Raw genomic sequence first — 24,721 nt, forward strand, 5'->3', positions numbered from 1 at the left:
CTGAGCTGTGGAGTGGAGGGAATGCTTTTATTCCCACCTCATGGAAATAGGCTGTCGCCAGGAGTGATTCACTCAGTAGTTTGTCACTGGTGAAGTGCAAGAGAGATTTGAACCTTTGTCTCATTCACCTCCAATCTTGGGGTTGGTCCCTTTGACTTTGGGGGGGGGTATAGAAGCAGAATGATTATGTTTTTTGTGAGAGTTTCCTATTGGGAAACAGGGATAAGTGTCCTCTGTGGGTAGACCTAACGGGAGGAGATGGATATTTCCAGTGCAGGGGGACTTGACTTCCAGTATAGACACACTGGAGAAGGAGGGAGAGAGCCAGAAAGAGACTGGAGTTTCACTTTGGAAGCAGAATTGCTCTGGTGAATAGAGAATTTGTGTAATATCACCCCATTTTGTATTCTCTGACAGAGCAGAACGTGTTTCTTATGCTCCTCAGACATTGCACGGCAGTGTGTACCTTGCCAGGATGTTCACCTCATGCCTGGCTCCGAGTTGCTAGAATTACAGGTGTGAGCCACCAGTATCCAAGTTGGACCTGGCTTTTAATGTTTTTTGTCAGTCCTGGGGCTTGAACTCTTGGCCTGAGCATGGTCCTTGAGCTTCTCAAGGCTAGTCCTCTACACTTGAGCCTCAGTACCACTTCCAGCTTTTTCTTTTTTTTTTTTTAATAAATATTTTTTATTGTGATTAATAGAAGAGTTACGTTATATTCAGCAGATAGGAAGGTGCATAACTTCACAAACATTGATACCTTTTCTCATGACATGGTCTCCATTTCCCTCTCCCCCTCTCCCCCCACCCCGGCTTTTCTTGATTCCCCCCTTCCCTATCCAATTTCAAATAACCAATTAAGCACATATAAAATATATCGGATAACAAGGTGAAAAATTGTAACAATATGAGATAACCAAGGGATGGCAAAAGAGATGAGAGATAACAGTACATTAAGGACAACAATCACTCATTATATGGCTTTTGTTTCCTTATCCTGGAGGTCCTTACATTTAGTGTCGTACTGTTTGGCCTAATGTCTCTAGATTTTGTTCTATTGTAATCTCTGCTAGGAGAGCCAAGGTTTCTTAATCAGTTTCTTAACTTTTTATCTCGAGGCTGAAGGACCTCTAGGATATTGAAACAAAAGCCATATAATGAATGATTGTTGTCCTTAAGGTACTATGTTATCTCTCAGCTCTTTTGCTGTCCCTTGGTTATCTCATATTGTTATAGTATCTCACTTTGTTATCTGATATATCGGATATATTTGTATTTGGTTATTTGAAATTGGATAGGGAAGGGGGGAAAACAAGATGAGGGGTGGGGGTGGGGGGAGGGAAATGGGGACCAAGACTTGTGAAAGGGTATCAATTTATATGAATTAATGCACCTTTTATCTGGCAAATATCATGTAACCCTTCTATTAATTACAATAAAAAATAGAAAAATTAAAATAAAAAAATAAAACGATTTGCAGTTGCACTAGAAATAGAAAAAAAAAAAAAAAGAATAATCCTGGGACAGGAGTTTGGCCTAGTGGTAGATTGCTTGCCTAGCATGCACAAAGACCCAGGTTTGATTCCTAGGTTCATAGAAAAAAGTTGGAAGTGGTGCTGTGGCTCAAGGGGTAGAGCTTTAGCCTTGAGAAAGCCCAAGGACAATGCTCAGGCCCTGAGTTCCAGCCCCAGAACTGGCAATAAAAAACAACAACAAAAAAGAATAATACAGGTTATCTCATATTGTTACAATATTTCACCTTGTTAACTGATATATTGTATATATGCTTAATTGGTTATTTGAAATTGGATAGGAAAGGGGGGAAATCAAGATGAGTGGGGGTGGAGGGGTGGAGGGAAATGGGGACCATGACATGAGAAAGGGTATCAATGTTTGTGAAGTAATGCACCTTCTATCTGGTGAATATAATGTAACCCTTCTATTAATTACAATAAAAATATGTGAAAAAAAGAATAATACCAGCCAGGCACCAATGGCTGATATCTATAATCCTAGCTAATCAGGAGGCTGAGCTCTAAGGATCATTGTTCAAAGGTACCCCCAGCAAACAGATTCAAGAGTCTCATGTCCAATAAGCCAGCAAAAATACCAAAAGTGGAACTATGACTTCCAGCTTTTTCTGTGTATGTGGTACCAAGAAATCGAACCCAAGGTTTTGTGCATGCTAGGTAAGCACCGTACCACTAGGTCAAAGTCCTGGGCCCTGGAACTATTTAAAACACAGAAATTAGTTTATGAAGAGACTGTGCCAACATAGGATGCTTCAAAGCTTGTTTATTATCCCTTTGGATTGAAGAAATCAAGGAGATGATGTGTAAGAAAACACCTGAGTATGATGCAGTACGTGAATACTGAATTCTTTAGTTCAAACGAACCTGTATTTCTAAAGTAAAGCTCTCTCTGACCTCTCTGAGTGCCCTCCAGTCCTCTGACAATGGGGGACTGTGGCAGGAAAGCCACTTAGGTACCCACCACGCTTATGCTCATGTCTTCCATGTCTTCAGTCTCACCTTCTCACAAAAGACCTGCTCTTCTGATGAAAAACAAAGCTAATAGAACCCCAAATCCTTGTTTTCCCTTAAGATTTTGATTTCCCTCCCCATGGACAGTGATTCCTTTTTCCAAATGTGTTTTCGGTCCTCCCAGTTCCTGGTCCAAGAAGCCACAGTGACATTCAGTTGCTCCTGTAGCCATCTTGTTTTTCTGCATTCGAGTCCTTGTCCTTTCCTCTCATCTGTCTTTTTTCCCCTGTGCTAGGAATACAAGTGAACACCCTTCTTATTTGTTTCTCAAGGGGAAGTCCATTCTTCCTAAAGCCCTTTTTAACTCTGAAATTTTTATTTCCCTCTAGTCCTTAATTTGTCCACTAAGTGGTGCTAGGCCTCTCAGGTTCTTATGTAAATGTGTCATTTGGGCTTTCTGGTAGAAGTCCAAGGACAGGAGTTCTAATCTTCAATGTGAAACTAATGAGCAATTTAATTAGCTTCCCTGTGCCCGATTTCTTTTTCTAATAAATGGAGATGCTGCCACAGTCTCCTAGGATTGAAACAAAGCTAGAAGAATACCACAGTGTGAAGAGTTTCTTGTCATTTTGATAACACTTTTGGTGAGAGTCCAATGTACCATTGCAGCTCACTTATGCTTAAGAAACAGGCAGGGACAGGAGAGCAAGGAAATGCCAGAAGCAACCAAGTATCGAAATACCAGTCCTCCTAGGATCTCAAGTGGGAAAGTGCAGATAAGTAATTTAGGTCAGGCTCTGCCATTGTCCTCACAGACACTGGAGTGTCTACAAAGACATAAATTGGAGTGCCGGAAGTGTTGGCGGGGCTGCACGGGCATGTACATGTATGTAAGGATGTGTATGAAGGTGTGTAGTGGTCTGTGCAGGAGGCACACATGAGTGTGCAAGCCTGTATATGAAGACATGTGAAGGTATGCACGTGTATTTGTGTATGTATGGAGGCAGACTTTCATGCTTCTTTCTGGGTAAGAGAAAACTATGGTTATTCCAGTTAAGTGTTGGGTGTTTTCCTTTCCTATTCCCTTATTGGCAGTCCTGCTGCCTTCACATCGCACTGGTCTGATTATTCCTTTGCAGCGGCAGCGCGTTAAAGAGAGGAGTGCCTCATTAAAACTACTGGTCATTTTCCTACCATATCTTATGCAGTTTTTTTTCCTTATTGTTTCCAAAATATCTCAGAGAGTACTGACTAGCTAGCCACCTAAAAAGGGAATGAATTTTACATCTCCTCTTTGTCTGGAAGAGACAAGACTGTAGAACCAACCAGTTTCCATAAAAATAAAGGAAGTCACACCAGAGGTTTATGCCTTTAATCCTAACTACTCTGGAGGATAGGATCCATGAGATTCTACCTCCAATTAACTAACAGAAAGCCAGAAATGGAGTTGTGGCTTAAGTGGTAGAGCCAGCCTTGAGTGAAAAAGCCAAGCAAGGTTCCAAGTTCAAACTACAGTCCCAGTATTTCTTTTTTTCTTTTTGTGGGCCATGGGGCTTGAACTCAGGCTGGGCGCTGTCCCTGAGCTCTTTAGCTTAAGGCTACTGCCCTACCCTTGGACCTGGAGGTTGTCTCTGAGCTCGTTAGCTCAAGGCTACCACCTTACCCTTGAGCCAAGCCCAGCCCCACTACCCATTTTTTAGAGGTTAATTGGAGATAAGAGTCTGAGGTTCTTTTGTGCCCCGGCTGGCTTTGAACCTTGATCCTCAGATTTCAGCCTCCTGAGTAGTTAGGATTACAGGCATGAGCCACCACACCCAGCTCCAGCATATTTTTTTTTTCTGGTATTTGAGCATAGACTTTGGGAGCCACGACCAAAGCATTGCATCAGCTGTTAGCACATAGGCCCTGCAGGACAACTGGACCTGGGTTTTAGTCCCAGCCTCTTACTTTTAATAATGTGGCTTTAGAAAAGCTTTTCAGCCTATCTTCTTTGGTGTGTGTGTGTGTGTGTGTGTGTGTGTGTGTGTGTGTGTGTGTGTGTGTTCGAGAGTGCACATCACAGGTTTTGTTTTGTTTTGTTGATTAAGGCTAGCACTCTACCATTTGAATCATGGTTTCATTTCTGGCTTTTTGTTGGTTAATTGGATAAGTGTCTCATAGATTTTTCTGTTGGACTGGCTTTGAACTTCAATAATCAGATCTCAGCTTTCTGAGTAGCTAAGATTATAGGTGTGAGCCACCAGCACCTGGCCTATCTTCATCTTTAAAAAGCATCTAACAAGAATAGGAGCCATACAGGGGAACTGTGAAGAATTTACAAGTAAACATGGGAATATGTCATAGGCCTTGTCACCAAAGATGCTAAGGAAACGTATTATTCTGTGCATCATTGTAAGTAAAAGCTCTGTGGGTAAAGGTCACTTTTGCCTCTTTTCATTCAGGTAGTTCCTGAGTCTGAAGCACATCCAGGCCTCCTGGAATCCCCACTGACAGCTGGCCCAGGGGTCCTGCCTGTCCTCCTTCTTCTCCCTGTCTGTCTCTTTCCCCTCTTCTTTCCAGCCCATCACTTTAGCGGTGATAGGTTTTCTTCTAAACATCTGGGCACTCGTGGCCATGTTGCTATCATTTCCTTGCTCAGCGTATATATGCCTGAAATCCTAGCTACTCAGGAGGCTGAGATCTGAAGACGGCAGTTCAAAGCCAGCCCAGGCAGGAAAGTCTGCAGTACTCATATCCAATTAACCACCAGAAAACTAGAAGTAGAGCTGTGGCTCAAAGTAGTAGAGTGCTAACCTTGAGTGGAAATAGCTTAGGGACAGTGCCCAGACCCTGGGTTCATTGCTACCACTGATGACAAAAAAAAGAAAGAAAGAATTTTGGCAACTCTGCTCTATGTCTACCTAGGGGCATTTTGGTGGCTTGTTATTACGCAACCCAGAATCACCTACCTGTGCACCCCTGCGCCACACACGCTGGAGTAGGATGCATAGACACCTGTGCCGTAAACGTGGTACTTGGGGTCTTGGCACCCAGCTGGACATGTCACAATGAACTCAGGATTGATGATCTGTCCTGCTTTGGTATCACAGTCGATCTGAGGCACAGCTGAGAAAACAAAGCAAGGTCAAAATTACCCTCACGATGCCAGCTTATATACGAGGTGACTCCATTAGGGCTCAAGTTTTCATTTACTTTATCTTAAAAAGTCAGAGATGGTGATGATCCGGCATCCCTTCTTAATAACGAAGAAGGACGACAGAACGGAGGACTCTTATGCTTATTTGAACAATGAATTAGTTGAATGGGAGAACTGGATGTGTGTGTGAGTGTGTGTGTAAAACTACCTCAGTGAAATATAATCATGGGGAGAAGGGTACTGGATTTTCAGGTTCTCTGCTATTACCCAAGGAACACAAAACTCTCAAATTTGGGGGAGGAGGAAAGGCATTCTAGGACCGGCAAGCAAGGGGAATATGGCTCTTCCAGGCAGGGTGTGATTGGGACCAGGCCGTACACAGGGGCCTGAAGGGAGAAAGGTAGCTGGGCAGGAGTGGGCCAGATTCAGAGGGCTTGAGCACTTGTGTTTTGGGCAGCATGTGGAAGACTGGACTGGGGGGAGATGCAATGAAGGTGATCTTTTGTCTTGGTTCTAAAGGATCCTTTCACCACACTAAGTGGAAGGTTGGGGACTCCCCTGGGTACTTCTGTCCCCCTTTGCTTTGCCATCTCTTCCTTTTGCTTTGTCAAGGCACTGCCCCATTAATCTTCTGCCAAAGACAGCTTTCTAGAGCTGAAGAGAATATGCACTCCTAAAAAGAGTGGGACTGCATCTTCCTTGCAAAGATTTACCCTCATAAAGGAGGCCTGGTAGTGCAATGCCTGTAATCCTAGCACATAGGAGATGAAATCCGGTGGATTCAAAGTTTGGGACCAGCTTGGGCTTCAAAGTAAAACCTTGTCTCAACAAACAGACAAAAAAGAGTGCTATTCCCTCGATGACACTGAGTGACATTGTCACCGGGAATGTATTCAGTCCAGGGTCCCGTGTTGCAGAAGGAACTATGCAACATGAACACAGTTGAGATTGACAGGCTCAGGAGGGGACTCCAAGCCACTAAATAGAAGGCCTGGCATGGCAAAGGGTCATTTCTCCCCAAGGAGACACAGATCCCAAGGCAAGGGACAGCTGTCTTCACAAGCAGGAGTGTGTGTTTGATGCCAGGGGCCCGGAGAGATCTTCAAGGGTAAGCTTCCCATAAAAGCACATTGTGCCAAGAACTTTCTAGGAATTGCTGTTGCCTCGGCAGGGATGGGCTGTCTCGGGAAGCAGTGAATGAGCCGTTGGTGGAAGAATGCAAGCAGAATAGCTGGAGAGGGGATTTGTCCACAGAGCAGGAGGTGGAAAGAAAACCCCTCCCCGTGCTAAGAGTCTGTGATTCCACACATGGCTCTAGGAGCTCTGCCAGGCCACCCACCCTCTCACTGAGTTACCAACATGGTCTCAGAGCTGTTAATGGATTCCAGCTGTACCCCAAATGCACACTCTCTCTTTCTTAACCCTTGCATACCCAGGAAAGCAAGTTTCATTTCATTCAGGCTAGAAAGAAGTTAGAACTCTTCTTTTTTTTTTCTTTTCTTTTTCCAGTCCTGGGGCTTGTACTCAGGGCCTGAGCACTGTCCTTAGACTTTCTCAAGGTTAGAGCTCTATCACGTAAGCCACAACACCACTTCCGGCTTTTTCTATGTATGTGGTACTGAGGAATTGAACCCGGGTCTTAGTGCATGCTAGACAAGCACTCTACCAGTAGGCCAAACTCCCCGCCCCTCTTGTTCTTTTCTTACTTTTCACTCCCAGACAAGCTTTGCCACTTGGGGCTAAACCAGCATGCCCTTCTCCAGGGAGCAGGGTGGGTTTAATCACAGACTTGAGCAATTTGTGGTGTGCCTTAAGAAGCAGAGCTCTAGGCTTGAAATGCTTTGCTTTCATGCCCTTCACTTACTGAAGTTATTTCCTTTATACCTTTTGTTCTTTTAAACTCTGATATTGAATGATTTTATTTACTACTATTACGACTTTGAGCCTTGGAGGCTTTTCTGTGCCAGCGGGGCTTGAACTAAAGGCCTGGGTGCTATCTGAACTTTTTTTGCTTAAGGCTGACACTGTACCATACAAGCCGCAGCTCCACTTCTGGCTTCTTGGTGGTTAATTGGAGTTGAATCTTATGGATTTTCCTGCCTAGGCTGGCTTTGAAGCGCAATTCTCAGATCTTAGCCTCCTGAGTCACTAGGATTTTAGGCATGAGCCGTAGGTACCTAGTGAGTTTTCTTCAAAAGATTATTTTTTTTATCAGCATGTTTTAGTTGTTCAAGGAGGATTTCATTTTACATAGACATACATACATATACGTACATACATCACACACGAACATGGTGTGGAACTGCGTATGAACCTCAGGACCTCACACTTATTAGGCACTCTACCAGTGAGCCATTACCTTGGCCCAAATTTCATTTTCTTAAAGATAATTTGGGAGCTAAGACCTTAGTGTTGTCTCTCCTCAAATGAGCTCCTTGCTCAGTTTCTGAATGTGACTGGATTCAAGCTTCCTTTCTTCTACAAATGACTCATACATTCACAAAACCAACTCCTCTGTTAGAGGTGAAGAAAACCAAGTACTTCTTTGGTGGGTCTTAGTTCTCTGAAACAGAAGATGGCCAACTCCAGGATCCCAGTTTGAGGAGACATTGGCACACTGAGATAGTGAATCTTCTGATAGGTCAACCAAGCCTTCTGGAGTTGAGTAAACAAAAGCGCAGAGTGCACACAGCCCACCCCAGGCAGTAGGTATTTCCGTGCAATAATTAGTCTAAAACACAAGGGAAAATGCCTCATGGAAATGTTTTTCACCCTGCTAATGGAAATGTTCCTTTTCTTTGTAAGTGATGATTGTTTTTTTGTTTTATCTGTTGATTTTTTTCTCCTTTCTTTTCTAAGGACCTGCCATGTATTTCAAGTATGATTTTTGCTTTCTCTGCAACTCAGAGGATTAGCAAAGTTGGTGGATGAACTCATTCATGAATTTGTCCCACAGGGTGAAAGAAATGAGTCCACACCCATGTGCTCCTGCATTTTGGAAAATAAGGAGCAGCGGCGAAGTGTGGCTAAAGGTCAAATGTTTGTTAAATTTGTACAGATAATTAAGTTGGAGAGAGCAAACTAATTAAATTTTGTAGAGTAATTGCCCAAATCATTGGAAAGTGCACTCTGTCTAGCCAGGAAAAAAACAAACAATTTTTGTGTTTCTGTCAGTAGTTCTTTCAATATATGAAACCATAATCTATTTCTTCGTAGCACTGGCTGGGTTATTTGTGAAGTTGTTTATCTTTTGTAACCATCAAGAATCTTCCATAGCTTTACCTCAGGTCCAGATGAAAAGATTTGTCTTAGCATTTCCTTGGAGTGTTTTTGAACAATTCAATGCTTAGATGTTTTATCCCCCCCCCCTCTCTCTTTTCTGTCTCTCTCTCTCTGTCTTTCTTCCTGTCTCTCTCTGTCTCTCTATCTTGATCTTTCTCTCTCTTCCTCTTCCTTCTCCTTTTTCTCCTCCAGTTCATATGATATTTTCTCATTCCCTCCTCTGTATTTTATCCCCCAGATACAGAAAGCAGACTTGTGTAAGAGGACAAGTCAAGGTCAAGGCAGTCCCTCTCAGGTGTAAGCAGAAGACCGTGCCTCTGCCATTGCCCTTAGGTGAAAACTTATTTAGAAGTACTAGAAAGATTTATTCTAGACCAGTGAAAACCAAACAAAGGCCTCTTCTGTCCACTTCTAAATGGACAGTTGCTTTTGTGATAGTGAGGGAAACAAACCCCAGAGTGAAGTCACTGAGGACAGGGGAGCCTAGACCTGACTCAGTGGAACCCAGAAGCTTATGCTCAGGGGTTTGGTAGTCTGCTCTGCTTCTCCCTTTGTGCCCTCACCTGTTCCTGTCATGGGGCCTTAAGTTTGTCTCCCCTTATTACAGTCCCTGTCACTTTTATATCAGAGTATCTGCCTAGGATTCCTTCTCTGAGACTTGGAATCAGCCACGGGGAAGAAGAGAAGAACCAAATCTGATGTGGGTAGAACTGTGGCTTGATCTTAGCTGTTGGTCTCGGATGGCCATGTGCCAGGTATATTGATCTCCCAGGTCCCATCTCAGAACAGAAAACAGATAGACTGGAAGTGCAATGAGAATCTCAGAGGCAGAACTACAAATATTTCTGGGCCCCACACACAACATGCCAGGTGTGAGCCAAGCAAGTCCTGGTGTATTCTCACGTTGTACCATTCATCTTTCCAGTGATTGCAGGCAAACCACACTGTTTCTGGAAAAACTTTTGTATGATTAATTGGAGAAAGGCTTTGGAAGCTTGCCTTATGGCAGTTAATGAGGAAGAATTATTGGAAGATAAAAAGCACTTATGCATGAAAAGTTTTGATATATTAAGCTTGATGATGTTGGACTGTGATATTCAACTAGTGTAAAAATCTTATTTTTTAAAGACAATTATGCAAGATGTTATTTAGCTTAATGAAATAAAAATGATTGCTAATTTGAAGAGGAATGAGTCCTTTGTTCTGACATCCAGAGAATAGGTCATATGGTAATTCTTGTAGAACAATTTCCTTTGGAAAGCATTCTTTTGCAATTTTTACTCAACAATCTGACTTTTTAAAGTCTTTGCTCCAAAACCATCCAGAGCTTTTATGGCCTTTAGGAAAAATTCACAAATCCTTACCCAGGGCTTGTCAATACTCTCCTGCTATAGCCTTTGTGTATGGTTTTTCTATTTGTTTTTGTAGTATTGGGATTGAACCCAGGGTCTTTTGCATGTTTTCTACCACTTGAACCATACTCATGTCCAACCTTTTTTTGGCCTTGGGTTGGAACTCAGAGCCTTGGATTTGCTAGGCAGTTGCTCTAGCTCTGAGCCACATCTCTGTGCCTTTATTCGTGGTGGTTATTTCCACAATAGGAACTGACTTCCCAGTCCCTTTGAACAATGTTTAAACTCCCTCAGATGGTCTGCAAGACATTGAAGGCTTTGGCTTTTGCTTTCTTCTCTTCCTAACATCTACTATGGTACATGGATGGTGACAAGGTGCTAGTCCCCAAGGGCCTGGATTAAGGAAGAACCAGGGCAAAAACCTTGATGTTGAAATGGAGTTAGTAGGCTGGGGAGGTGGCTTAGTGATAAAGTGCTTGCCGAGCATACATGAATGGAGTTGGTTGTACCTGGCACTTCATGAATGAGCTGGAAAAGAGGTCGTGAAGGAGTCTGGGAGATTGGCAAATCACATGGAAACATGACCAATATCCCACTAGGATTTTTTTTTTCACTAGAATGCTTTCTAGGACTGGGAAATAGTCGTTTGAGAAAACACATCTTGGGCTGGGATGCCTAGAGCAAGTGTACATGGGTTTGATCCCCAGTACCACAAAAAAGACACAAAAACCAGTTTAAAAAACAAAACAAATCAATGCTTAGACTTGACGAGGGGCTATGTGAAGGCTGGACTGTCTAAAAAGACAGGAGATGGGCTGTGGAATGGGCTTGCTCCATAGAGAAGGAATGCAGAATGAGATGGGAGAGGAAACAGGGTGATTTTACTCAACTGAAAATCTACTTTCTTTCTATCCACATATCAGAAGGCCTAAAATAATTTTTTTTTGTTTGTAGCTGAGTGCTGGTAGCTCATGCCTGTAATCCTAGCTACTCAGGAGGCTGAGATCTGAAGACTGAAGTTCAAAACCAGCTCAGGCAGAAAAGTCTCTGTAAGACTCGTATCTTCACTTATGATCTGGGTAAAACACTGGTTGATGTTGGCATAGGTGTCTAAGAAGTGAATGGAACACTGGAGAGTAGTGTGTATATAAATTACTACAGATGAAATTGTCCAAGAAATCACGTGTATACTAAATGCTCCAACCACAGAGAAGTATTTTTCTTCACCCGTGTCCAAGGCACTAAATCACTACGTTCCAGAACAATAACCTCTGCCTGGACTCAGAGCACGTGTGGGATCATCCACCCTCTCAAGGTTGATTGCAAAAAATCTTTCCATTCCATAGATGGTATTAAGGTTAAGTTGCTGGAGAGAATTATGTGAATGAAAGGCTGTACGTTTGACCTCAAGTTAAGCCTGTTTCAACAGACACAGATGTCATGGGAACTATTTCAGAACCCAGAGCTGCTGCCTGCGGAGAACATCTTGTTCAGCCTATTGCTTGGGTCTCCATTGTGTGCATTTCCTGCTCAGGATCTCCACCCTTCCACTGTGGGGAAGGAAGCTGTGGCTCTCAGGTCACCATGGTCTGTGGGTCCCATCCCTCCTTTCCATCTCCCAGGACTCCACACTGCCGTGCCATTGATCCCATTGTTTTCCTGACCTTATGTCACACACACTCCCTGTGAAATGAGGGCCAGTCTGGTCATCAGTGCGGTCTATCTACCTTCCCCTGTGATGTTCTGGTTTTTGTTATTTGTCTTGCTGGATAGCCCAAAACTGGCTGGCTTCAAACTCATCCAATCTCACCTCCTGAGTGCTGGGATTAGAGATGTGTGCCCTCACACTCAGTTCCTCAAGTTTTTTTTTTAAACATTATCATTGTAGTTTCTGCTCTGTGAGAGTCTCTAAATCGGTAGGCAATGCGTTAATACCTTATAGTCGCCTTAAAATTTCATTCCATCGAATCAGATGCTCAGGTCTTATTTTCAGTTTCTTTTATAAAATTGTTACTTGTTTCAGTGGCTCTCGGGTGTGGTGGCATTGTAATGAGCTTGGGTCTTTGGCTACAATGTCTAAAATTAGAACAGTCTAGGGGAAAAGGAGAATAAGCTAAGACAGGAAAGTACAGATGAGAAAGAGAAATTTATTGTAAAGAAAGACCCTTTTTTAAAAAAAAAAAAACTTATAACTAGATAGTACTGCCTGCTGAAGAAAGATGTTTAAAGGTCCAGCTGTGTAAGGTGACAGTAAGACTCAAGGAGGAAGTGAGCAGTGAGGAGAGGACCAGGCGATCCTGAGCTGACCTTGTTATGAGCCTTTGCTGGGATATGTGGTGAAGTTTTCTATTAGCCTAAACTATGGTGCACACCTTTAACTCTGCCTCAACAAGTAGGGCGTGGCCACGTGTTTCCTGACTCGCTGTGAGGTCCTCTGCTAGTTCATTAGGAGCCCAGGGAGGTTGTGATAGCCAGCACGTCTCAGGTGTAGAGGTGGGGCCCATTCCACTCAAGTCTGACTACCGTCCATTGCAACACGACCGATATGAATTCTATTGTAGACCTCTTGTTTTGTTGTTGTTGTTTTCTGTTTTATAGGTTGTGGGAATTGAGCTCAGAACTGGGCTCGGGGGCTGTGGCCCTGAACTCTTTTGCTCAAGGTTAGCGCTCTACCACTTGAGCCACAGCACCACGTTCCATTTTTCAGAGGTTAATTGGAGATAAGAGTGTCATGGGGACTTTTCTGCCCAGTCTGGCTTTGAACCACAACTCTCAGATCTCAGCCTCCTGAGTAGCTAGGATTACAGGTGTGAGCCACTGGTACTTGGCCTCATTATTCTCTCTCTCTCTCTCTCTCTCTCTCTCTCTCTCTCTCTCTCTCTCTCTCTCTCTTGCTCTTTTAGTTGTTGTTATTTGTTATTCTCACATAGCACTTACATTTTGCTTAATTTTATAGTGGCTTTTGTTGTCCATTTGTTTGTCCAGCAATCCAGATAGCTCACTAATTACACCTCCCTGGTGCTTTTGTCCTTGCTTGGCAGACAGATGACATCAAAACACTCAGATTTAAGAGTCAGAGGAAGTGCAGCACACACCCGGTTATCTACTGCAGTTTTGTGTGTGTGGGAGAGATGTTATTGAGGGGTTACATGCTATTATGGGGGACATGCTTTTCTTTTCTTTTCATGTAGACCTGGATGTTTACTAAAATCAGAGACTTTCAGATGGGCCTCTAGTCATGACTTTGGCAGAGTTAATTCTCCCGGAGACAGTCACTTGCATCATGGTCTCTCTTAGTTGGCTTTGGATTAAAGCTATTGCTTCTGGAGATCTTCTAGGGCCTCCTCGTGTAAGGAAAAACTGTTGATGAGATTTTACAACTGAAGACCCTTAATCCCTCCTGCACAGACTCTCTACCAGGTAGAGATTATTCTAGAATGTGTTATATATCATTTTGAATGCAGAGGATGTGTTTATTACAGGATGGGCTGAAAGTCTCTTGAGCTGAAGAAGAGGCCTGTTTTGAATGTGTAATCTCCACAGAAATGCAGCTCCTCCTTCAGAATTTATTCCCTCCATCATCATTTGTAGTCCTAAACCAGCAAGAAAAACCATGCAGCCACATTTTGAGAGCTTTGGTGTTTGATAGGTTTATGCTGACTTAGCCTACCTCGAAGATGCTTCTGGAAGGAGTTAGATGTTTGGGTCCTAAAAGTATCAGAAAGCTGAGAGTGAGCCCTGAAAAGGTCATCTCAAAAAATAAAATGAGGAGCTTGGAGTGTGACCTAGTAGTAGAGTGCTTGCTAGTATGCACAAAGACCTAAGTTCAATTCCTCCATATCACATACATAGAAAAAGCTAGAAGCGGTGCTGTGCTTAAGTGGTAGAGCTCTAGCCTTGAGAAAGTCCAAGAACTGCTCAGATCCCAAGTCCCAGGACTGGCAATAAAATAAAATAAAATAAAATTACAAAACTTCATTAGTATAGAATAGGAAACTCTGGTCCACACAGCAGATTAATTCTGTGATAACTTCTGTTTTGTTTTTGTTTTTTTCTGTGTAGTGGTACTGAGGAATAGAACCCAGGGCTTTGTGCATGCTAGGTAAGCACTCTACCACTAGACCACACTCCCAGCTCCCAGATTAATTTTCTAACGTCTTTAGCATGTTAGTTCTCACTGAATTTGTTTTCCTTTTAGTAATCTAAGAAGATAGTGAGGTCTTTGTGATCTCTCACCTCTAGAGTTTAAGGTCATAGAGAAGAGGACAAAGTGGCCCAAAGATAACCCTCCCACTGGGCTTTAGAAACTGTAATCCTCTAATTGGAAGAGACTGTGTGCCCAAAGTATAATGACACAGAAATATAATAATTTCACATGACATTTAAAATACCTTCACAGTTCCCTGTAAGATAGATTTTGAGCCAGACACTAGTGACTTTCACCTGTAATCCTGGATATTCCAGAGATCAGGAGGTTGAGATCTAAAGATTGAGGCTTGTAGCCTGCTGGGAAGGGAAGTCTGTGAGACTTCAATTAATCAACAAAAACTGGAGGTGTAGGGGTGACCAGTCACAAATGGTAGAGCCAACAGCCTTGAGCAAAAATCTCCCAGACCCTGGGTTCAAGCCCTAATACTGGAGTGTGTGTGTGTGTGTGTGTGTGTGTGTGTGTGTGTGTGCATGTGCACACACAGATTTTGAGATCACAGTTGTAAGAGATAGCTAGATGGTTTTTGTTTAGTGACAGGAGAGATGGATTCCCACTCTCTGAGGATGTCTCCTGGGAGATCGGATAAGTCAATAAAAGGTTGTTTGGTTTCTAGTACAAGACCTCCTTGTTTCTTTGAACCCCTAAACACTTATCTTTAGAAATAGCTCAGGGTCTATGGTATACAAGCACAAAGTCCCTGGGTCTCCCTCTTAGGGAAACAGAGGTAGAGGTTACCAACACATTTGTGACATTCTGTCCAGACTTTGTAAGCACTTTCATGCAGGTAAGTCTGTAATGCTTCTCACAAATAGCTTACTCTATGTTTTCTCCTCATATACTACTAGTACTTAATTTTTGTTGTTGTTGTTGGCAAGATTGTGTCATTTTTTGTTCCTAATGCAATCTTAGCCACTTTCCTCCCTCCCAGGGATGGACTCTGTCCAACTTAGGCTGATGCAATTAGCTTCTTTCTCCTAGCATTTTGGGATCAAGAGAAAGAGAATGAGAGAGATGCAGATGTGCAGAAAGAAGCAGAGGTGTTGGTTCTTGTGACCTTTCCATCTGGGGACCAATCCCAGCTGTCCTCCCTGCCTTGGCTTCTGCAAACGACTCCAAGTCCCTTTGTCTGCTTAGGCAAATTGAACTTGGATTTCTGCTAATTGCAACCACAATTACCTGCACTGAGATACTCCCGAGTGGCTCATGATAGAGTCCAGAGTCCCAAGCACAGTAGTAAGGCCCTTCATAATCTAATGCCTGCTCATTCTCCAGCGTTCTCCTCAACACCTTCACTTCAGGCTCTATGTGTCGTCCAAATTGGATGAGTCATTTTGAGCTCTTTCTATTCTTTAGGGCTTGAGCATGATGTATTTTTTTTTTTCTTTTTGTACCATTACTCTCTATTGGGCTTTATCAGTGCTGGTGTGTTGTTTCTCCTTGGAAGTCCTCCCAGGTGCAATTTCTTCTCCATGTCCAGGGAGGTACCTTTAACCCCTTTTCTCCCAGCGCTTACATATGATGTAATTGCCTGTCTGTCCATCTTTCTTCCTGCCTTCTGTGAAAGCAACATCTTGATGGCTGTTCCATCTGGGCATCTAAGTCAATGCCTGCTACTTGGCTAGCACCTAATGACTACTTGTTGAAGGGACCGTATCGTTCTTTGGCCTGCCCTCACCCACCCCAGCTACAGACAATGTTGGATGGGAAAAATGAGAATTACTTTGGCCTCAAGCTATTCACTGTGATTGGATTTACTCTTAAAGAATCCAATATTTCCCTGGTTTGGGAATATCCTATTACTTTCATTGTATCTCCCCCCTTTCCTTTATTTAATGATTGTGCCAGAGTTTCTAATTAGAGAAAAGACCTCAGGCATTTATTGATTCAAATGTGCTGCATCACTAGGGAGATTTTGAGAATAAAACTGGAATTTAGCATATCAGAAATTCAATCCATCTGTGAGATCTCTCAAAAGGGTTTGCCCTTGGGTCATTTAGCACAGACTTTCATAGTCACAGAAAACTGTTGTCATGGTAATCGTGGAACCTTTCATGATTTCTGTATAGGAGTTAATGAAGATACTGGAAACAGCCCAATGGAATTCACACTTGGGTGTGCATTTGTCTTCATATTAACCCAATTATTGTTTTCAACACACATCTGCCCGGGGCCAGTCCTCTTGGCTCTGGGTCCTGACAGGAATAAATAAACAGCTGATTCCTTTTTAGTGTGTCAGCCTAGGAGGCCTGTGGGTGGCTGCCCTTTTGGTCTAAGTCCAACAGCAAATCCCACATGGGAAGTTGAAAAGAACAGTGGGGGGAAAAAGCGTGGTTGTGTGAAGCAAATCTTATTAATGTTGCTGATTTCAAGACTTGTAAATTTAGTGCCTATAAAGAAAGCTTTAGTTGTGGAGAACACAGAACACTATCTCTAAAGCCTTTATTATTTTATGGTGGTTTATTAACACACCTTAATTTAAGCCTCCAGCAAGCCTACAAATTTGGATTCAGATGTCCCAGTGCGCTCATGATTCACGTGAGATTTACCATCTGTGTTCACTCTGCAAGTCATTTCCCAGTATCTATTTTTCGTTTTTTTCCTCGTAATGGAATCTTTTACTTTTATTGAGGCATGCATCCTGGTGGTGTTTAAGCAGAAGTGGTGTTCTCTTTTCTTGACTATCTTTAGAAAGAGTTGGTGTGTATCCTGTGCCCCCTTTCTCTCTGGCTGGAATGAAGGAGGGAGACAGGCAGTCCTAAACCCTGGAGGGCCTGTTGAGAATGGCAGAATGACAAAGACAGAAGTTGAAGATTATAGAGCTTCCTTAAAACTTCCTTAAAATGCTTATAGGAGAACATAGGCAAAGAAACTTCAGTCTTGCATTAGTATGGAGCATGTGGATAGCATTTCGAAGGCAGGGAGGAATTTCTTTCCATATAACCATAGATTCTTAGGGATGCCTAGTCTTTGTATGTTCATTTTGAATTTTTCTAGTGCCATGGAGCTACATATCTTTTACTTTAAAATCAGGACTCTTATCCCAAATGCTTTCTGGGGTGGTGGTGGTGGTGGTGGTAGTGGTGAAACAGGCAATGACTAAGAATCATCATTATTTAGTGTGTGAGCAAAGCAATTGAAACAGACAAAAGCCTGACCCAGCCCAACTCAGAACAAAAGCACCACCTTCTATGGCCTTGGAAATAAGTGTAATAGATTTCCTCCAGAGAGGAAGTCCAACCATACAAGGATACCTGCAAGAAAGTATAATTTTACTTACTGTTTTGGGGCCTTTTAATCTTCTTTGTTATTTCTTTATTTGAATGGATTCCAGTCACGAGTAAAACTACATGAAGGAAATAAAGATTTATACAAGAATCAACATTATTTTATCTAAGTGTTTTCTCTCTTTAGATTCTGATACCTGCTTTGATAATGCATTAAGTGTTCTCACTAGTGGAACTGATTTTCCCTTTATATTAAGATTGGGAAGGTCACTTCTCTCCCTTTTGGTTAACTGAAGATTGGGAAATACATGTGATTTGTGTTTCTTTCTCTTAGACCCTGCTGAAAAATACCTCTGGAATACTTTTTCTTTATAGTCCAGCACATCAGTCCTATGAAACCAATTTTTTAAAGAAGGGAATATAGCCTGGAAAAAAAATCTCATAGTTTCCTTGAATGAAGGATGGGGTAAGAAAAGCACCCACATCTCTTGTGTGTCTCAAATGGACACAATTTTCCTACAGCCAGAGAACTGCTCTTGTGGTGTTCATGTGTGTACACCTATGAGCATAAGTGCATGTGCACACAAGTATGTGTAGGTGTGTATGTGCAAGGATGACCCAAGAAAGCTGAATGCATGGCATTGAGTAAAACACCTCAGCAGAGAGGACAAAGAAGACTGAGGTGGGAAAGAAGTGAGGAGTGATTTGAGGGTCCCCTTGTGGTCTCCCCAAATAGCCCTGGTTCTATGCCCACTTTCCAAACATAAACAGAACCTCCAGCAGTATTGAGACACTGGCCCCCTTCAAGAAGCAGGGAGACAGGGGAAGAAGGAAGAGCTCTTCAAGGCATCTTGACCAATGTCATCCATTCCACGGTTCCAGGAGGCCTTTTTTATCCTTTTAGTGACCTTTACATCCCCAGCTCCTTTCCAAGCACACTTTATGAACTTGTGCTTAAAGAACACTAATATTCACTGTTTTCATTCTTATTGCCAAACAAACTCATTCTCCCTCTAGGAAAATGCAAAAGCACAAAATCAGCACAGAAAATATGGGTGAATCCTAAAGTTTAATTTGCCAAGCTTTTTCTGTATGAATACATGTATTCACACGAGTACTCTTAAAAGAAGCATTGAATCATATAGTGTTTACAATGTTTTATCAGTTGTTTAGATTTAATAATAGATACTGACATTTTTTTTGCCAAAATCTAAGCATGTAGAGCCATTCTGGAAAATTTGATATTAGTTTCAAGGGCCTTAAAAGTTATATCTTTCAATTAAGTAGACTCATAGGAATAGATTCCAAGTTATAGGTTAAATGTTCTTCTCACAATAATTTTTAATAGCCCACAAAATATTATGCTACACGGATGCATTGTGACTTAGCTCATCCTTCATTTAGTATAAATAGCTTGGTTTTTCCATCAATCCATTATTATTTCCTTAAAATAATTTTCCAAATAGAATTTCTTATCTGAAGTATATATCCATTTGAAAGTTTGACACATAGTACACCAATTTCTCCTGGAGATAGCTTTTAATACAAAACGATGGCTTCTCCATTTTTAGTGGATTTAGTGGTTTAAAAAAAGTAATGTTTTCTCCTTTTAAAATGCTAGTCACGTTCTCTATCCTTTTTTCTTCCACTCAACACATTCTCCTTTCCTACCCTTGGGTGGCATGGTTTTACCTAACCTCCACGATAGCCACTTTTCTGAGAAACTCACTTTCTGGATAAAGATGAGGTGGGAAGAAATGGAGCCAATAGATGGGGAGAAATAGAGTAGGCATTTTAGTTTTTGTATTTGTTTTTAACAGAATACACATGCTCAGTTTAGCTGTACACACACCTTTGAAGGAAAACATAGTCACATCATATGAAACCAAGTGCTTAAGCAAACTCATGATTGTCTGGCTACTCTCCAATGAAAATATCTCTCCAGCACTGAACTCAGCACCCAAAACCATCATATGACAATGTGGATTTTATGGTAGATCAATAGGCCTCAAAACATAGAGCAGTCATGGATGGAGTTAGTGTTTTGATAAAGAGGCCGCAGAGCCTTCTTGTCCTTTCTGTCATATGAGGACACACAGAGGAGGTGACTGTCTATGAGCTGAGGAAGTGGGTTGTCCCCAGAGAGAGAATGTGCTAATGCCTTGGTCTTTGCTGCCTCCAGAATTTTGAGAAACAACTTTCTGTTTTTCTTGAGCCACCCAGTTTCTGGCAGTTGTTTAGGGCTTCCTGAACAGCCCCAAGACACCAGCTAGTCTGTGCCAACCGTGCAGCCACTAAATTATCCTCAATTTTGACTAGTTGAGGCGTGGGTGGGTGACATGCCATGGTCTCCCAGGGCGGGCACATGAAAGAGGACTCAGTGAAAATCAAGGGAGAGCCGAGACACCAGCGAAGGAGAATGAAAAAGGACATTTTGTAGGTGTTATTTACTTCTGGGGTTTGGGTGGGTGTAAGTATCCCGGAGGTCTGGCTTTTATAGTAGCCCCTGTGCCACTGAGCTCTGTACAAAGACCACAGTTTCATTTTGTATACAAAAATAAACATCTAGAATCCTAGGATAGTTCTTTAAACACAAGCACAAAGTAGCTAGGGAAAAAGTTAAGCAAATGAAGTAGATAGAGTAAGTGAAATAATACATTTGAGTGGCAACTCTTGGAAAAGCTAACTACTACCCTTGGGGGCCTGTGGGCCTCTGACAAATGGTTGATATGTCCTGAGATCATCTTGAGCTAAAAATACCTTAGAAATCCATCACTTATTTGGCCACCCAAGACTCACCAGCCTGCACACATGCCTTGCTTGTTGAGTTTGCCAGCAGTTTTAATAAGATCAATGCTGTCTGCGGGTCACCTCGCTTTATATGCTTCTTAATTAAGGCTTCCTTCCAACCACTTCTCCAGAAGAGAAGTTAGTCAGTTCTGCGCCTGCTTGTGTGCCTATGTCCTAGAGCAAGTCTGTCATGTGCTAGCCGATGTGCGATCAGCAAGACCTCTCCTGCTGTGTTGGAGATGGTGAATTGCATGTTGAACTTGGGGGAGAGGGAAATCAGTTTGTATTTATTTTTCTAGGAAGCCTAGTAGAGCACCAGGATGGATGGCCGATGCACATCCCCATACAAAGCAGAAGACAGAGAGTCCCTCCGTGTCCTGGAAGTAGGTAGTGATCTGAAGTGGACGCCATTCCAATCTACAAATCTTGAGGAAATGCAGTTTAGCATCGACCAATTTAAGGCAATTCTGGTTTGCCGACTTTGTAGCATATACCCCTCAGCTTAAAAAAATCCCATTGTAAATTGGATAGGGAAGGGGGGAAATCAAGATAAGCGGGGGGAGGGAGGGAGGGAAATGGGGACCATGTCATGAGAAAGGGTATCAATGTTTGTGAAGTTATGCACCTTCTATCTGGTGAATATAATGTAACCCTTCTATTAATCACAAGAAAAAATTATTTAAAAATTCCCCATTGTAGTTGGGTGTGGCGGCTCACACCTGTAATCCTAGCTACTCAGGAGGCGGAGGTCTGAGGATTGCGGTTCAAAGCCAGTCGGAGCACTAGAGACCCTGACACTCTTATCTCTAATTAACCACTAGAAAACTAGCAGTGGTGCTGCGGCTCAAGGGACAGGGTGGTAGCCTTGAGCTGAAGAGCATAGGGACAGTGCCCAAGCCCAGAATTCAAGCCCCATGATTGACAAAAAAAATCCCATTGTTCCAATTTTGAATAACATAAAACTCTCATATTTAAAAGTACTTAAAAGCTCAAAAGCAAATCGTACATTATATATGTTTGTCATATACATATATGTATATATGCATATGTATACATCTACAAATCCATATGTATTCATGTATGTATTACTAGGATTAGGTTTAGAGCCTTAAGCTGGGTAGGTAGGTGCTTTACAACTTGAGCTACATCTCTAATCCCTTTCTGTATTGGTTACTTTCTAGGATCTCTATCTACCATGAGTTCAATCCATAGTGCCATCAAAAATTTAAAAAAAAGTATCTGAGCTATAATTATTTTGAAATTCAGTCTAAAGCACTGCATACTTAAAGCAATGTTTGTTGTAACTAATGATTTTAAAGACAAGTTAATCCAAAATGAGGCGATGCTTTCCGCTATCCTGCTGGTAAATAGGCCATACTGCTCCTGGCAGGGAGTGGGTGCCAGGGTGAATTGCTTCTATTGCTGAAATGTAAGCAGATAGAGCCATTCTGAGAAAACAATTTGATAATGGTTTCAAGAGCCTTAAAAATTATATCTTTCAACTAAGCAAGTAGACTCTTAGGAATAGCTCCCAAGTTACAAACCAGAAAGATTTATGTTAAAAGAAATGCCCATTGTAGCATTTCAAATGACAATCTGGAAATAATGAAATGTTGGAAATATCCCAACCTCAGGGAAGTCCTAAGCATTTATTACAAATGGTGTGTAGAGGAATATTAAATTACCTGTGAAGCGCTCAGGTCCAACCTTAAGAATGATTCTGATGGTTAAAATATGCACAGAGAAATAACTGGAACAATGTACCAAAATGTTAATAATTATGGAATCATGATTTTTACTTTATATTTTCAATATTTCCTTCTTTTATATTCTTTATATATAAAATACAGTATATGTTTCATTCACAAATAAGAACAGATAACATAATGATGCTATTCTTAATTTGGTCATATTAAAGTCAGACTTCAAGTCTGACTTTATATCTCCAGTGTTATTGGCACCATTGTGGCAATATCAGAGGTTTTCTAAACAAAGATATGACTGTTAACTTTGCTACAATCACTTAAACATAAAAATAGGTTCCAAACCATAGGATTCTAGGAGAGCATTGAAAGTGGTTCCTTTATTTTATGGAAAGAAGAACAAGGTCAAAGTCAACACCTTGACTAAATCTTTGGTCATCTAGAGGAAGAGCTTAGAACCAGAGTGGAAGTTTGATAGCAAGTCTTGGCCTCTTCACTGCACATGACGATTGTACATAAACCTCCCAAACAATCTGTAGACACTAGACTGTATCATGCATTTTAAGGTATTTAAAAGAAACATGCTGGGGCTGGGAGTTTGACCTAGTGGTAAGAGTGCTTGCCTAGGATATATGAAGACCCAGGTTCAATTCCTCAGTACCACATACATACATAAAGCTGAAAGTGCTGCTGTGGCTCACATAGTAGAGTGGTAGCCTTGAGAAAGCCCAAGGACAGTGCTCAGGCCCTGAGCTCAAGCAAACATGTTGATGGGCACATAGATCTGTATACTGTGTGTATATATATATATATATATATATATATATATACATATATATAATTTTATCTACAAACCTCACTATTGACATTAATTTAGAGAATTGGAAGGGAATCATTGGATGACTCTGATATGCCAGGATTACTAGAGTCAAGCATGTTTTGAGTGCCTTGGATTTGTAGAAAGTACTGGAAATACACAATGGGTAAGAAACAACCAGTGTCCAGGATGATTTTACAGTTTTGGGGGGGCAGGCTATGGATGAGGCAAATACCATGCAGCCAAGATGAGAATAACTTCATGCATCCAGGAAGCACAGAGGAAGGTGGCCATCTAATGGGAAAGGCAGAGAGGAGCTTCCTGAAGAATGCAGGGGGACTTGTGAAGATATAGTCTACTGGGGGAGGCAGAGCAGGAAGAGCCACACTCGAAGGCTTGGAAATGAGAAATGCTGCAGCCCTGAGGGAAATTAGAATTCAGTGGCAGGCAAGATGGGGGCTGTGGTGACAGAGGAGAGCAGGGCTGGACAGCTAGAGCCACCCCAGGAAGGCTTCCCATGTAGGACACATCACTTGGGCTCCATCTTCAAGTGAAAGGGGAGCCACGTGAGGAGAGTTCTCACATGGGGGGCGGTAGGGACATGAACTAGGTCATGGTGGAGAACGGTGGAGCAGAGACGTGAAGATCTGGGGCAGGGAGGCTGTCACGATACCCAGCAGTGTGGGGGGAATGAGAGACCAGCAGGCAGAGGAGATGCCGGAGATAGAGATGTGTGAGGGTGTAGAAGAATTTGAAAACTGGAGTCTTCTCTCTAGTTTTATTAAGATATAATTGACAAGTAAACTTGGTGGCGTGCATCATCATGTTTTTTATGTACGTGTATTTTGTGGAGTAATTGAATCAATCGAACACATCCCTCACTTCGCATAGGTGATTTTTTTCATGTCTGAGAACATGTCAGATCCACTCTAACATATTCCAAGTATACAATGTAGCAGTAGAAACTAGAGTCCCAATACTGGGGTTTAGACTTGCAAGTATTTTCTTCCACTTCATTGCTGGTCTTTGTACTCTATTTCTTGCTCCCAGTGCTGGGCAATGGAACAAGTTTTAGGAGACTTTAGTTGTCTGCTCTTGCTTTTGCTGCCTTGCTTTTGGGATCATATCTGAAGAGTCTATTGTCCAGGCCGAAGTTAAGATCTCTGTTCTCTATACTTCTTAATTTTTAAGTAGTTTTATAGTTTCAGTCTTGTGTTTAAACATTTAGTCCACTTTAAGTTGACTTTTATGTTTAGTATAGATAAGGATCTAATTTTGTTCTTCTGCATGTGGATAGCCCATCTTTCTAAAACCATTTATTTAGGAAATTATCCTTTATTGTCTGTTCCTGGTATCCTTGTTAAAGATCAGTTGAATATAAGTGCATACATTTATTTCTGAACTTTTTCTTTTATTTCTTTGGTTGGTTGGTTTACATGTCTTTTTAGTGCATTTTTATGATGCATATTTATAATATGTATTTTGACATCAGGTATTGTGATGCCTTCGGCTTCATACTTTTTGTTCAAGATTTGTTTGGTTATTTGGGTTTTTTTAATGGGTCCCTACAAACTTTAGGTTTTTTAAATTTCAGTGAAAAACATCATTGGGATTTGATATTGATTAGATGGAATTTAAGATTGATTATGAGAATAGCAATATTTTAACAGTATCAGCTCTCTCAATTCATGAATAAGAGTTAAATTTCCCTTTGTGTATTCTGC

The 24,721-nt window shown here is 41.8% G+C and overlaps 1 protein-coding gene across 1 annotated transcript in view; it reads right to left on the minus strand.

Annotated features, from left to right (window-relative positions):
- Vit (vitrin) overlaps positions 1–24,721 on the minus strand; it is a 92,766-nt gene that overhangs the window by 47,288 nt on the left and 20,757 nt on the right. Inside the window, exons 3-4 of the mRNA XM_090336173.1 lie at positions 17,741–17,806; positions 5,432–5,588 (exon numbers count right to left, since the gene is read on the minus strand). Of these exons, the coding sequence (XP_090192299.1) occupies positions 5,432–5,588; positions 17,741–17,806 (223 nt within the window). The remainder of the gene's footprint in view (positions 1–5,431; positions 5,589–17,740; positions 17,807–24,721) is intronic.

Source organism: Megascapheus bottae, chromosome 7 (genome assembly GCF_031878675.1).
Source record: "Megascapheus bottae isolate mThoBot1 chromosome 7, mThoBot2.hap1, whole genome shotgun sequence".
NCBI lineage: Eukaryota > Metazoa > Chordata > Mammalia > Rodentia > Geomyidae > Megascapheus > Megascapheus bottae.